This window comes from Centropristis striata, chromosome 16 (assembly GCF_030273125.1).
Source record: "Centropristis striata isolate RG_2023a ecotype Rhode Island chromosome 16, C.striata_1.0, whole genome shotgun sequence".
NCBI classification, from domain to species: Eukaryota; Metazoa; Chordata; class Actinopteri; order Perciformes; family Serranidae; genus Centropristis; species Centropristis striata.
The window spans coordinates 9,011,784-9,027,430 of record NC_081532.1 but is presented as its reverse complement, the minus strand read 5'-3'; the positions used below and the strand labels follow the sequence as shown (position 1 = coordinate 9,027,430).

Genomic DNA, 15,647 nt, shown 5'->3' with positions numbered 1-15,647 from the left:
TCAGTTTGCAGAATACTTGTTTGTTTTGATTCGATCGCACCTGAACTGCTGCTAACATCTTTTTTTTTTCTAATGTCTGATTTGTTTGATGCTTGTTGTCTTCATCCCTGTATTACATGTAAGTTTTCAGGGCTTATGCACACTTGTGTTTCATCTCAACAACTGCACTTTTGACTCTCTGAGATTTAGAAGTTTTCCTCGTAATGTTAACAGCCTTATAACAGGCAGGTGTTGTCTTATAAATAACTGAAGCTACGCTGTAAACGTGACCTTTTTGTTCACAAGTACAGCCAAGATTGGATACTAAAGTATCATCTGCACACCCCAGAGACCAATATCTGTTCTCTTTTTTTCTGCCTCCCAGTGCACTCTGTCACCCCTTGAGCCCTCAGGGTATCATGCTGCACAGACCTCTAAGTCAGATTATCCCTCATTGTGCACCCAACATTTCTCCACACACTGCCAGAGGCCTGTAGAGCTTCTGCTTTCACTCTGTCCATAACAAAATTCACAATTACGTCAGTACAGTTACTTATGTTTGGTTTTCCACTGTATTCATATATGTATAACATACTTTTTCCAAGGCAAAAAAAAAGTTGAGCTGTTTTCATTGCGAGGTTGTTTAAACACATTTGCTCTGCTGTGTTTATACATCTACAGTATGTCTGCTGTCATTTTTGGTATTTGTCTTCAGCACAGCGTGACAGCGGATATAAGTGGTGGTATTTCTGAGCCGTCAGTGACGGGCAGGCGTGCGTAAATGATAAAGACCGCATTGTGTCTCTGCTACCTCCTTTCCTATTTTCCCCTTTAGACTCAGAGGGCCTGTCTTGCTGGTGGAGCTGCACACACACTGTGAGGCCCCCAAAAGGGGGGCATTTACAACTGGGAAGAAGTCCAGAGACAAATATCTGGTTCTTATAGCCACTGTACTTTCTCTCCTCCCCCCACTGGCATTTCCAGCGTCACTTTCTCATTGGCTCCGAGGAGAGGGAACCCTGGAGACAGTCTGACCCTAAACACACCAAAAAAAGAGCGCATAACAGTAGCTCAGCCGCTTTATTGCCATTTACAGATTTCCCAGTATACCTGTGATTACTGGTGGCACTCTCTGGAGTAAATTAATAAAATCTCGCTTTATTCTTTCAGCCCATTTCTTCCAGCAACTGCTCTCCTCACTTGCAGACATGTTACATTCAGATTGTTTCTCCCCATATGCACATAACACATTTAGCAGTTTAATTGACATTTGTTAGTTTTTGCAGTTTACCATCTGGAACCACACATCCAAGCAGGCTGTCGAACACTAACTCCAATGTGCTTGTGCTGGAGCCAAGAAGCCTAACACATATGGCCAAGGGCTTTGAACCATCCATCCAGCACTACAGTGCAGATATTTATAAACCACAGCAGAGCCTCTTGATTGAAGAGCACATGTTTCTACTCTTCTGCTCCGAAACCCCTCCCTATGCCGTCTAAGCACCACCTCCCCTTAAAGGCGCTATTGTTTACGAGTCACACTGGGAGAGAGGACGGAGGATTGTGCCATACTCCCTCTCAGTCTCTCCCCTTCTAGCCTTTTTTCTCCTCTTCCCACACACTCAGTCCACCTCTGGACATTTACAGTGTGTGTGAGACCTGAGAACCTGAGAAAGACTTGAGGAAAGTAAGCACAGCTGTGCAGCACTGCTCTCACGTGGAGCCTATAGTATGACCAACACGTGTTTACATATGGCAGATATATATTGTGTGTGCGTGTTTTGAGGAAAAAGAGTGAGCGGAGGAGAAGAAAGTTAACATGTGTGTGCATGTGAGTCCTACCGTGTGTGTGTTTGAGAGAGAGACATCAGAACGAGTGCAGCTGTTGGGGATTTACTGTGAGAGGCTTAAGTCCCGGCTGCGTCTCGTCCTCTCTGATCGACCTAGCGGTTCAGTGTCAGGTACCACAAACCCAGTGAACTCCACGCTGCAGCTCTGGACACTATAGAGTTACTGTATACCGTGCCATTGATGAATGGGCCTTACAGTCGGAGATAAAGCCATGTTTACAAAGGCTGTTAGGCTCCCACAATCAAGATTCTGCAATTACACAGCAGAGACGACATGCACAACTTGTGGTGTTCAACTAAATCTCTACAAATGCTATCAGCCTCGATTTATACTGAATTTACCAGTAATATTAGATAATTGAGGGTCCTGCAAGACCACAGTTAAGTAACATGCATTCCCATAAAGCTGCAATAATCAATATATTTAATTTTTATAATGGGTCAGATGATTGTGTAATGTTAAAGGTGTTTCGTGCAACGACAAACCCACAAAAAATGACCATTGTGTTGTATTTACTGTTCTCTGCAGTTCCCCTCAGCTCCATGGTGGAATTTCACACATTTCAGCTTGTTGTTTTGGTTTTGCAGCAAAATATGATTTTGTGTCATGTCCTGTGTAATGTATTTAGCATTGCTTGGGAGGCAAGCTTAGTTTTTTTTTTTTTTTTTTAAATGTACATAGCACCATAACACTTTCAAGTACTCAAAGACTGCATTCAATGCTTGGTCAAATTCTTCTTTGACTTATTTTCTAACTCATTTTGTCCATTTCACCTCTTCATCTCTTCTTCACAAAGGTTAGCGGCAGCCAGGGAGAAATGGTTTGCTAGTCAACGTGGCTTACATTTAGAGTTTTGTTTGGGTTTTCTGAGGTTGTTTTGGTTTTGAGTTTGTTATGCCTGCCTTTTGTTATGGCCTTATTGTTTTCTTTCCTGTTAGAACAATTTTCTGTCTAGTTTTGAACTTTCAGGGGTCTCTAAAGCCCAAATTGCTCTATTGGTAGACGTGTAAGCAGAAGTTTGACATTTTTCTTGATTTAAGTCAGCAGTTATAAAAGTGTTCTAGTCTAATTATGTTTATCTGCAAGTTAAACATCCCTCAAACACTGGACATGTCAACTGAAAAAACGTGTCCTCATCACTGCTGTCACTGGGCTGTGTTTCAGGCAGAGAAAAAGTCCAAACTGATGTCAGCAATGAATGTGATGAAGGATCACGAGGAGAATGAAACAGAGACCCAGAAAGAAGAGGTCTCAATAATCAAGCACCCATCGCCTTCAAAGCCGCTGCAGCTGCAACTGCAGCAGCAGCCACCGCAGCAGCAGCAGCAGCCTCAGTTGCACACTCAGTCACAGCCTCAGTATCAACAGCAATCACAGCCGTCGCTGCCACAACAACAACAACAACAGCATCAGCAGCCGCCTCAGCAGCAGCAACAGCAGCAGCCTACTGACCCCGCGTCCCCCACTGTGGCCACGACCCCTGAGCCCGTCGCCATCGGAGGTGGAGACAAGACGTCCCCCAAGCCTGCAGACGCTGAGCCGGAGTATGAGGTAATATAATATTGATTCACAATGATTAATGTCCAGCTGTAGACTAACAGGATTTTACCACAGAGTTGTCTATTGGAAAAAGGATTTCCTTTAAGGCCAGGGTTAATCCGTGTCGACTAAAGCGGCCATTATTCACCTCAGGTGCTCTACAACTGTGCTAGCCTCATGGAGATCCGAAATTTTCAAAAGATACCAGATATGTCATGTTGACTTTTCATGAAATATAATAATGCAGAAGCTCTGCAACACATTTACAGTGGATGTAATTCAGCATAAAACTAGAAAAGTGCACTCAGTACAGTGTGGCTCTCCACCAGATGCCTGCAACAGACTAGCTAAGGGTTGTTCTTAGCTTTACCAATAGCTGGAAATGCATTTTGCTAAGGGCTATTGTGCATTAAGTGCTTGTCAATTCTTGTTGCCCTGTCACATTGACCAGAAAGCGGTCCAGTTAAATGACCACAGATAAATGTTTTATTAAATAAATACAGACTACAATTGTTTTACATTGCCACACAGATCTGAACAACACCGCACATGTAAAATGGAAACAATCTAGCGGAAACAAGAATCCAAACTGGAGCTCAGTGTTAACAATGTGCTGCTTTTCTTTTTTGTCTTCTGTTCTGCACTTTGGATTGAGAAATTTGAAAATGGTCATCTTTCACATTTTTTACATTTTTTTTAATAATAAAATCAATCCTAAATTTGCAGCCCTAATTCATAGTATGATCAATCAGCTTTATATACTGTTACTATAGCCTATATTATTTCTTAGATATTACATTTTTCTCTTTTCATTTTGCAGTCTAACTTTTGGAGAAGTTTGCATGGCTCAGGTCCAACCTGATCCATATTCTTCATAAACATTTACAATATATCAATAATTTCGTCAACTTGATTGTCCATTCTATGATTTTTCTCTATTCCTTTAACTCTATATTACATCTATTGTACGTCTGTCTGTCATGAGAGAGATCCTTCCTCTGGTTTCTTCCATTGTTTTTCCCTGTTAGAGTTGTTCTTGGGGCGTTATACCTTATCCGAATCCATGGTCTAAGGATAGCGACTGTAAAGCCCCTTGTGGCAAATAAAAATGACTTGACTTGACTTTACTATTCTAAAGAAAAACAAACTGAAACAGACAGTGTTTAAAAAGGTTTCATAATTATGCCCAGAAGTCAATACAGAGCGGATGATTTGTCTTTTATTTTGGCTACAGGATGGTCGTGGTTTTGGCATCGGTGAGCTGGTTTGGGGAAAACTTCGAGGGTTTTCGTGGTGGCCAGGCCGCATTGTATCCTGGTGGATGACGGGACGGAGCAGAGCTGCTGAGGGAACCAGATGGGTCATGTGGTTTGGAGATGGAAAATTCTCAGTGGTGAGTTTTTTGAGCCAACATTAATATTTCTGTTGGGTTTTTTTCACGGCCTTGAGTTTATAGTGACAACCACACACTTTATAATGAGCTTTATTTGTTTTATTTGCTCAACCAATTGCTCCTTTCCAGAGTAAACAGAAGTTATTACACGTTTTTTTTTTTACCTCAATAACACAATTCTTCTAACCTGAGAAGTTAACAATGTTTTCTGCGTACTTTACAGGTCTGTGTAGAGAAACTCATGCCTTTAAGTTCCTTCAATAATGCCTTTCACCAACCAACTTACAACAAGCAACCCATGTACAAGAAAGCCATCTACGAGGTGCTACAGGTGAGTAAAAGAGCAGTGAGCTTTAAAATCTTTTCAGTTCAAGTCATTTGTTACGACCTGATTCACTAATAAAAAAAATCTACCTACTAAGCTCAGCATTGCCTCAAACATTGTATAATCGTAGTGCTAATTTAAAATAGAAAATGTTGGGCGTTCCCGGTGGCACACCTGGTAGAGCGCGTACCATAGAGGCATTGTCTTGTAAGGCGGCCCAGGTTCGAATCTGACTCGGAGCCCTTTCCCGCATGTCTTCCCCCTTCACTCTGTCCTGTCAATAAAGCCCAAAAATGGCCAAAAAAATATCTTAAAAATAGAAAATGTTATAGTTAAGAGTGTATTTTTTTATTTTTTTTAAATATATAGTTGTTTTCACTTCTTTAAATTAATAGTTTGACATTGTGGGAAATGCTCTATTTCTTATTTTTTTCTCAAACTTGTGGCAAACTGCAAAACATTGGAGTTGGAGTTTCACCCGCATCCTCTAACAACATCCAACCAAACAAACTGAACTTTGTCTTTACTTGCCGTCGCCATTTTGTATCTTATTGGTACTGTGCGTGTGAAACGCTCAACAGAGATATGAAGGAAGCAACATGGTTCGCCCCTTAGCTACTTCATCAGATAAGGGGCACCGATTGCCCGATTGATGAGTGGGTTTGCCAGATTTCCTAGCCCAACATGGGCAATCTGGCATTCCTTATTGTTAAACCCTGTTGATACCCCTTTTATATTTGCAAGCTTAAAATGCAGCTAGATTCATTTAGCTTAGTTTAGCATAAATACTGAAGTATTGTTACCAGCACCACTGATGAAAACATTATATATGTGTTTGTTTTATCTGTATGCAAACAGAAATTAAAAAAACAACAACAAATGTGTTTTAACACTTAACTACTGGAAATATTTCTTTTCATTTTATTCTCAGCAAGAAATTGTATGATGCATTTCCCTGTTTGGCTTTTCGTACACTGTCCATAAAACCATAAAGATGGTACTGAAAATCAGTGTAATTAGCACAGTGACATGCAAAAAACACAATTTTAAATGCTTAGATGAGGAACAAAGAGAAAATAATTACGATCCTTTTTTAAGGACAGGTGTCTTTTTGTCCACATTAATAATGTAGTCAAGTATATTGAGGATGAACTTTAGTCACACATGTTTTTTTTTTTGTTTTTTTTATACTTATATTTTTATTAGTTCTTATGTCAGGAATAGTCAAACATGACAACATCACAGTACATTCAAATAAAAAATAACATAGCCAGGCAATTGGATCACTTGAGGATGATCAACATATAAAATTTTGCACTACTCAGTCCAAACAATATATGTCCCTTGGAAGGTATCTGGCGGTTATACACCACGACAAACAGAGCATTAGCAAGACAATAAAATAAAAGTAGAAGGGGGGGGTCATGAATGACCGTCCTCGTTTGTCAAGAACGCCGTCCATTTTTTCCATCTTGCATAATACAGGCCTTTTTTTAATCTGAGCAGGAAGGTAAGTTTCTCCATCTGGTGAATTTCTTTAATGACCTCTAACCAGTCAGAGGTTGTGAGTGGGTCTGACTGCAGCCACTTACGGGTGATAGCTTTTTTTGCTGCTGCAGACATTATCCTCAAGAGGTATCTATCATTTTCTGCCATCCCGTCTGGTAAATCACTTAGAAAAAGAGTTGTAAATGGCAGAGGAACCTGTTGTCCCAGTATCCTTCGTATGGTTTCCACAATATCGTCCCAAAAAGGTCGTAGTCCTGGGCAACTCCAAAAGATGTGGTAGTGGTTTGCCTCGTCATTTCCACACTTCCTCCAGCATGGTCACACATGTTTTTTATGTGTTTAGGTGGCTAGCAGCCGGGCAGGCAAAGCCTTCATAGCCTGCCCTGACAATGATGAGACAGAAACCTCCAAATCAGTGGAAATGCTGAACAAGCAGATGATTGACTGGGCTATGACAGGATTTCAGCCCACAGGACCCAAGGCTTTAGAGCCACCAGAAGGTAAAGGGAAGTTATTACTGGGAGTCTCATCTTTACATTTCAAGAAACTTTCCATGTGTATCAACCTCGTTATTTCTCACAGATAAAAGCCATTAATGGACCTCTTCAACTACAAATTTGTTAAATTAAGCGCATGATTAAATAAGTGCATAATGTTGCTTGTGATATTAATTGTCTGACATGCTGTGCACCCCAGAGGAGCGTAACCCATACAAAGAGGTTTACCCTGAGATGTGGGTGGAGCCTGAAGCAGCAGCCTACACGCCTCCTCCAGCCAAAAAGCCTCGCAAAAGCACAGCAGAGAAACCCAAGGTCAAGGACATCATTGATGAGAGGACACGAGGTAAGGTGCCTCATTTATTAGGTTAAATAGGAGTCGTGAACTCTATATTCCTTCCCATGGGGTGGACTCAGCGCAGTTGTACATCAATGTAAGTGGTTGGAGATGTAGTATGTGGACAAGAGGTCCATTAGAGTGGCAGGTTTAAGATGGAAGTGAGTGATGTGACGAGACAAAAGGGCTCAGGCTCTTCCAACAGATGTTTGTTTGAGTTTATTCACAAACAAGCTTTATTGATTTTACTGTAGGATGTCTAGGCAATGAACAGCAGACGCTATTAGATATATACTAATATTAGAAAAGCTATTATTAAAATCAGTTTTTTTTAATTTAAGTACAATGGTTTTACATTGCTCTTCTATTTAGTGTTTGATTCATGTTATTGCATTATATGTGCCCCTTTTATTGCTGGTATGTGCTATGTGGTGTGCCACGCTGCTATAAATACAAAGTTTACTTACTGAATCCAGAATATCTCAAATAATTATGTTAAAGCTAATACTTTGAAGCACTGTATATTTTAGTGTTGCATAACAATGATCAGGATTAGATCATTTGGATTAGACATTTCTTTTAATTTGATTAAGTTTAGAGTCTAAGGGAGCACATAAATATATTTTTATTTCTCTGGCAATCTCAACATTTACATTAAAACAAAATTATTTACTGTATATATTTATGAAGAAATATGTTTTATGGTTTTACAGATGGTTGCATGATGATATTTGTAGTTATATTGTTTTTCTTCTCATATATGTGAATACATAAACTAAAACAACTGAATTTGAGGTTAAAAGGAGACAAATCTCTAACTATTTACCTCACAAATATATTGTCAAGTTGGGATTTTGTAAACCTAAGTTTCTCATCTGTTGTATTTTCAGAACGGCTTGTTCATGAAGTGAGACAAAAGTGCCGCAGCATAGAGGGTAAGTGATGTGTCCTCTGTGCCCTCTAGCTTGTAGCAGCACCCTGGGGCCTCTCAGGGGATAAATACCGGGACGCCTCTCACTTGCTCTGTTGTTGACAAGCAAAGCAGCAGCAATGTATGCGTCAGTGTTAATAAAACTATAAAAGAGTCAAGATGTAGAGGTAACATTTCCGTGACTTTTGCTGCTTTACCGGCTCTCTTGTGAGTTCTCTAAACATACCAGCTAAGCTCATTAGATCTTCACCTCCGTCACAGCTGTTCAAGTGTGAAGTTTTGCAGCATCACAGCAGCAGAGTGTTCATTCCTCTCTGACCTTCTCCTGTTAAATACTGACATACTGCGCTTCTTTCTACAGACATCTGTATCTCCTGTGGAAGTCTGAATGTTAGTCTGGAGCACCCGCTGTTCGCTGGAGGAATGTGCCAGAGCTGTAAGGTAAGCTGTGATAGAGGTCATTAAAAATCTCCAAACTCCAACGACTGCGTCGTAAAATCACAGCTCCTTTCAAGGCTCACAATAAACTGAACATATTTCAAGCAGCGCCTGATGTGACCCCATGAAATTGTGGCTCTAAATATGTCACACCGCTCTGGTTTTTACAGAACTGCTTCCTAGAATGTGCATATCAATATGACGACGACGGTTACCAGTCATACTGCACTATCTGCTGCGGAGGACGAGAGGTGCTCATGTGTGGAAACAACAACTGCTGTCGGTGAGTTTTCTACTGGGTTCTACTGTGTGATGACAGAAACCACAATAGCTGCAATATCTTTATCAACAATGTAAATGCCAGCAAATCATCATGACAGCATCTTTTGCACAGAGAAGCAATGTGCTCTATTTATATATTTTGGTTGGGAGTTCCTTAGTATCAAAACAAAGTGCCCAATTTGTTCGCTTAACTGAACTTATTGATAAAACGATCAATCATTTCATCAATTTATTTGTCACGTGAAATATTATGTACACATTTCTGGGGAATAAAGCCTGTGAATTCCTTCAATTTGTGCATTAAAAGGAGAAAATGATAAATAAATGTGTATGATAGGGGGCACAGTCTTACTTCTGGGCCACACACCTGTTTGAGCATATATGAAAGCTACCTTGTTGAACAGCAACTCTACGACTAATGTACATTGCCATATATAATGTAGGGAAGTTCCCTCGTCCACTTCCATTATGTGCACTTGTGTGAACTTAGATATTACGCATATTACGCAGTGGCATACAAACCAGTGATTTGTATTTGCCACTGCCTCCAAGGTACAGTTGTTTTTCCACTACAGATAGTAGGATCGTGTCATCACTACACATATTGAATAGAGGCTTTGTGGTGGTGTCACAAATATTATATAAAGTGTTGTTGTCTGTCAGTTGAATAGACCACTGTTAAATAAAGTAACAGACTGATAAAGTATCCTAACATGAGACTTCGAGATTCTATGAGTCATAAAAAATACCATTGAGAACAGATTGACCCTTGTCAGTCACATGTTGGATCAGTCAGCAAACAATGGTTTCCTATGTGTTGCATTTGCATGATATTTGGCTGATAACTCAAAACTCCCAAACTCCATTCAAAAACCATTAAAACTTGGCCTCATAGATGTATATCAAAAACTGATGTTGCAACAGGGAAGCCTGTTTCTGAATGATTTAGAAACAGATTTTGTTAGGAGAGAGCTGTCAATCACTTGTTATATAATTTAATATTTTGTTAACTCATTAACACTGAACTTTCATGGGGTTCAAAGGATTAAAAACACAAAACAAAAATGCATTAGCCCAATTCTCATCATTTTTCGACTTCACTTCCTCGTCTGTGGCACAAAAAAGCTTATACAGTTTCGTTTTTAAAGAGGCTCAATCATTTCCTGAAACAGTTTGACACGGTTATTTTTGCAACCATTACGAAGAAAGAATTAAATTGTGGAAAATTGTGAATTAATTAGGTGCACTACTGAGTATTTACAGAAACAGGATTGTGGTTGTGTAATTACTCAAATAAACTACAGCGCCCAAGTTTATTGTAATGCAGGAACATATCACTCGATGCAATGATGTGGCTGTTTACTAATGTATTTTTGGACAACCCAATAGTATTTTCTACTAGATAATAAGAGGATATACTTATTATTTCTATACTAATTAACCCTTTTGGCATGTATTATCCTACATTTAAACTCAAAATACAACTCAAAATACGTACAAATTGGCATTTCATTCAGCAGAGTAAAAATATGGAATGGGATGTGTGAAGAATTAAAACAATGTTCAAACATTAAACACTTCAAAATCAAATATAAAGAGCATGTCTTCACACGATATAGGGATAAAAACGGGTGTGTGAAATGACAGTAGGTGGTTATTGTTGACGTTTTATTTTTTAAATGTATTATTACTATTTTTTCTTTTTTTGTGTGTGTTGATGTTTCTTTGTTCAATGTTGTGTCATTGTGACTACATGGGTGTAAGTGTACACCCATTATTGTTGTTATCTAACTGAATATAGTAAATTAACAGAGGGAGAAGGATTTAATAAGCTTTGGCTTCTTCCCACTCCTTTTGAACAAAATTAAGTGTTTTCTTGTTGTTGTTTCATTTTGTGTTGTTGTCTTGTATTTATTGTTGTTCGTTTGTTTTTAATTGTTCATCTTTTATTTTGTGTTCAAATAAATTCTCAATCAATCTATTCAGGTGCTTCTGTGTGGAGTGTGTCGACCTCCTGGTTGGTCAAGGAGCAGCCCACGCAGCCATCAAAGAGGACCCGTGGAACTGCTACATGTGTAGTCAGAAGGGTGTGTTTGGTCTACTGGGGCGTCGCACTGACTGGCCCTGCCGTCTCCAGCACTTCTTTGCAAATAATCATGACCAAGATTTTGTGAGTAATGGACCTTTCGACTATAAATCCAACTAACTGTCTCGACAAGGAGTCGCCCCCCCCCCCCCGCACGTGTGTCTCATTTTCTTTGCCTCTCTTTCTCTCTCTCTCTCTCTCTCTCTCTCTCTCGGTTTTGTATTTCAGGACGCACCAAAGCTTTACCCCCCAGTCATGGTGGAGAAAAGGAAGCCCGTTCGTGTCCTGTCGCTATTTGACGGCATAGCAACAGGTTAGACAAGAACTAGATCACTTTTGACTATTCAAAGTCTGCATGACATTTTTTGTTTGTATCAAGAAACACAGCGTTGACTTCCACTCATGATAAGTTATGACATAAACTCTTATTGCAAAATAAATATGAAAATAATCTACATTTTAGACCTTTTTCTGCTTTTCTAGTAGCAACTTTGTTGTCCATCAAGAAAAGCACATACAATTCACCCCGATCTGATAACACCATTATAGTCATTGTAAGAGTTTATTAGTCAATGATATCAAAGCAATATATTAATGGGGGGAGACGAATGTAGGTTGAGCATCTTTTTAGACATTAAATGAAGGATTTGAGTGGTTATTTTCAGTACAATTCAGCATATGGCAGCTCCAAAGCTACACGCCAGATTTAGCTTTTTTTATCGTGCATAGTTCAATGGTTTAGGCGTCATCATCTTTCTATGTTCTGCCTGACCTTTGCCCCCGTTCTGTGCAGGGCTATTGGTGTTGAAAGAACTTGGCATCCAAGTGGATCGCTATATTGCTTCTGAAGTGTGCGAAGACTCCATCACTGTGGGTATCGTTCGGCATCAGGGTCGCATCATGTACGTTGGCGATGTGAGGAACGTCACGCGCAAACATGTGAGTTTGAGTTTGAGTGTGCGTGATCTGTTCCAGTTGTACGATGCTTCACATTCAGAGTTGGCTTATGCAGACTTACTAGTCAAATCGCACATGACAACTGTCTAACATACACTGACTTTTTTTTAATCTTGAATGTGGAAAATGAGCAATTCAACAACTTAGTAAACGCAGAGATAACAAACTTAGTGATAGTTAGCTAGTATTACAGATGTGTTGCCAAGCAACTACAGAAGTCCTGCTGGAATATAAAATTGTTGCCTGTGCCTGTAGTAAAACAGAAACACACGTTCATCATAAAGAGACTGAAAGGGAAAGAAACAGAAGACAAAAAAAAGCTATATTTGGATAAGATGGTGGCTTGAAACATGAAAGCAACACAGACTGTGAAGTCTAATGAGATACAGGCAATGTCAGTGTTTACAACTCCAGTTGTGAATATGAAGCGCTCAAAACTATCACAATGAGTACAACTGGCAGCTACTCAGTCCGAGAACAAAGTATTCAAATTCCACCACATCATTTTATCTCTAGACTCCAGACTATTGTGTCTTCACAGCTCTACAGCAGAAGCAGAGGTTGTTGTTAAAACTATGTTAGGAAGGATTTTATGTAAAAACATTTTTTGAAAAAAGTCCTATCAACCTTAATTTCAAACTAGGGCTCCAACATACTTGAGGACGTTATATGTTCTTCCTGCATGAGATTCTAATACGCCGCATGGATCATTTTGCTTTTGAAAGATGTTATCTAGCATCGAACCTCATGTTATAAAATTCCCTCATAATTTCTGTCAGAGTACAGCACTGCTGTGATGGCACGTTGCTGACAGCTGTACTATTAATATATTAACTGTTTCATGTAATGCCACTATACTGACCCTGCAAATTATATTCACTAATTTCTGACAGGACTTGAAGTTCTGCAATGTGAAATTCTTCTTTTGACTATTTGGTAAAATGTTCTTGGAACACCTTATATGGCCGTTTTTTGGGGGCGTTATTGATCAAATCTGACAAACGCAAACCTTCCTCTTGAACTAATCAGCAATTTACGACAAGTTATTGCAGTTAGGAGAGTTTGGTGTTTGGCTAACACTTCGAGAAAACCTCAAAGAAAAATGTAAGAGAAATGTAGAATATGGATACAAAAAATGAGACCCAAATGTCTTCTGAACAGATCCTTTTGTAACACTGGTCAACCAGAGAGAACTTGACTTTAGCCCTCCCAAACATAAAACTTGTATTGTCTCTGATGCCTGAGCATCAAGGTTCCTTAAAATGCCATATGTACAGTTTACTGACATCATCTGACATGTTTCTTGGCCAATGAAATTCAATATTTTTAAGAGAAATGAACAAAACGTTGCTACTCTACAAGTAGAACTGAACTGGTCACTGGTTAATGATGGATCACTTAATTTTACAACATATCACTATCTATATTGTCTCTGTCTTTATCTCTGTGTTTCTGACTCTATCTAATCTGTATACAGATACACGAGTGGGGTCCTTTTGACCTAGTTATTGGTGGAAGCCCATGCAACGACCTCTCTATAGTCAACCCTGCTAGGAAAGGTCTTTTTGGTAGGTTCACTCTTCACTGTCATGACTTTCTTTGTGATGTTTTGATAAAGATGTTGTCAAGTACCAACAAGTTCATTATCTGAACAGAGAAATCATCAGTGTGATTAGTATGTGTCTCTTACTGTACATTAACATTGACTGTTTCTGTCCCACAGAGGGCACCGGTCGCCTGTTCTTTGAGTTTTACAGGCTGCTCCACGAGGCTCGGCCGAAGGAGGGGGAGAACCGGCCTTTCTTCTGGCTCTTTGAAAACGTGGTTGCCATGGGCGTCAGTGATAAGAGGGACATATCTCGCTTTTTAGAGGTCAGCTTCTCTCTGTCCGCTGAACTTGTTGCGAAAGGTTTATCTATCATACCTTTTCCTAGCTAGTTAAATCTTTGACTCTCATGGAGATACAGTGTGATGTGACACTAGTGACAGAAGAATTGATGGCTTATGAATGCCCCCTTGTGGCACCTATTGTCACAGATCATGAGGAGGCAGCACTGACTCTCTTAATCTGTGGTTTGTTTGTTGTACTCCTGAGCAGTGACTTTTGTTCTCCATATTGCATTTTTTTCAGCTGTTGGTTTATAAATATTCTCCTCTTTGTGTTTGTGGTATACAATGAAACATTTTGGAGATTTTTACCAGACTCTAAATTCATTTTAGTTAATCAAAACTATACAAGTCCAGTTTTTACCAATCCCAGTAATACTGTGCTATCAAATGGTAACTGTACTATAACAGACTGTATGTAACACAGCACCTTACCTTTGTTCCTGATGTCTTTTCTCCTCTGCTTTGCTTGGATTTCAGTGCAACCCAGTGATGATCGATGCCAAGGAAGTGTCTGCTGCTCACCGTGCCCGCTACTTCTGGGGTAACCTTCCTGGCATGAACAGGTTGGTGTGTGAATGGTGAGGGAAGAAGAAGCCTGTAACAGAAGCAATGGGGAAAAGAAAACCTTTGAACAAGGGACTACAGTGACAGAGTTGCTCTGTTACAAAGCCCAGGCTTTTAACAATAACCCTAGTTAATATATTTACTATACATTATACATTTAAATTAAGGGGTGAATTCTTAAGGCTTTAGAATCAGAAAATAAAACTGACCAATTGACAAACTTCAAACACCTCTTGAAGATCCTTAACCTTGTAATAACCTCCAGATATTGTAACTAGTTGCTGTAGTGTAGATATAAAAAATTAAGCATGATAACGTCCTATTCTGAAACTGATTTTGGTGGATAGTTTAGGAGAAATTTGACCTTTCATGTGCATAGGCACACATTTTTTTATTGCTGTATATAAAAATGAATAAACGTTTCATAAAAACACACACACTCACACATACAATTTAATTTATTTAAAAAATATAGAACAAATGGGGTCCCAACGTCCCATAATATTTCTTATATACATTAAAATCAAGCAAAGTGGAAACCTCAGCCTAACATTAACCTCACTTTGTGAAATGGAGAGAAAACTTAAATATCAGATGTTCAAGCATCTACAGGACTAAGCCATTTCTTGATCTTGTTGTACTGCCAAATGTAGGGATAACAAGTTAAATGCTTAAGTAAATTATTAGATGCATTACCTTTTCATGGCGTGCCTCTTTTTTGTATCAGTATTCATATCAGTGGCAGGATAGTGAAGGTCCCTGTCAAACATATCGAACAGTCGTTTTATTTTCACTCATTAACTTCATTCAGCAGTGGAGAACATTACCTAGTTCTACACCTGTACAAATTCTAGGTACTTTACTTGAAAATGTCAATTTTATGAAACATAAACTTTTTAAAAACCCTCTTGGACCATCTGGAAAAAGAATCATCACAAAGCTGACAGCAGCTGTTTTTCTGAGCTCTGAGAGATAAGAGATATGATCTTATAGAATATAAGATAAGACTGTATTTATCTTGCAGTGGAGAAATTCAGTTGTCAGAGCAGCTCAAGATACAGCAAGGGGA

The 15,647-nt window shown here is 39.2% G+C and overlaps 1 protein-coding gene across 3 annotated transcripts in view; it reads left to right on the top strand.

The window, feature by feature from the left end:
- The window catches only part of dnmt3ab (DNA (cytosine-5-)-methyltransferase 3 alpha b), a 46,880-nt gene that overhangs the window by 23,989 nt on the left and 7,244 nt on the right, over nt 1-15,647 (top strand). For all 3 annotated transcript variants that reach the window (XM_059353898.1, XM_059353896.1, XM_059353897.1), the window contains 14 exons: nt 2,995-3,381; nt 4,604-4,762; nt 4,986-5,093; nt 6,940-7,096; nt 7,293-7,439; nt 8,321-8,365; nt 8,723-8,802; nt 8,970-9,082; nt 11,068-11,251; nt 11,396-11,480; nt 11,961-12,106; nt 13,602-13,692; nt 13,848-13,996; nt 14,492-14,577. In XM_059353898.1, coding sequence (XP_059209881.1) covers nt 2,995-3,381; nt 4,604-4,762; nt 4,986-5,093; nt 6,940-7,096; nt 7,293-7,439; nt 8,321-8,365; nt 8,723-8,802; nt 8,970-9,082; nt 11,068-11,251; nt 11,396-11,480; nt 11,961-12,106; nt 13,602-13,692; nt 13,848-13,996; nt 14,492-14,577 — 1,937 coding nt within the window. The remainder of the gene's footprint in view (nt 1-2,994; nt 3,382-4,603; nt 4,763-4,985; nt 5,094-6,939; nt 7,097-7,292; nt 7,440-8,320; nt 8,366-8,722; nt 8,803-8,969; nt 9,083-11,067; nt 11,252-11,395; nt 11,481-11,960; nt 12,107-13,601; nt 13,693-13,847; nt 13,997-14,491; nt 14,578-15,647) is intronic.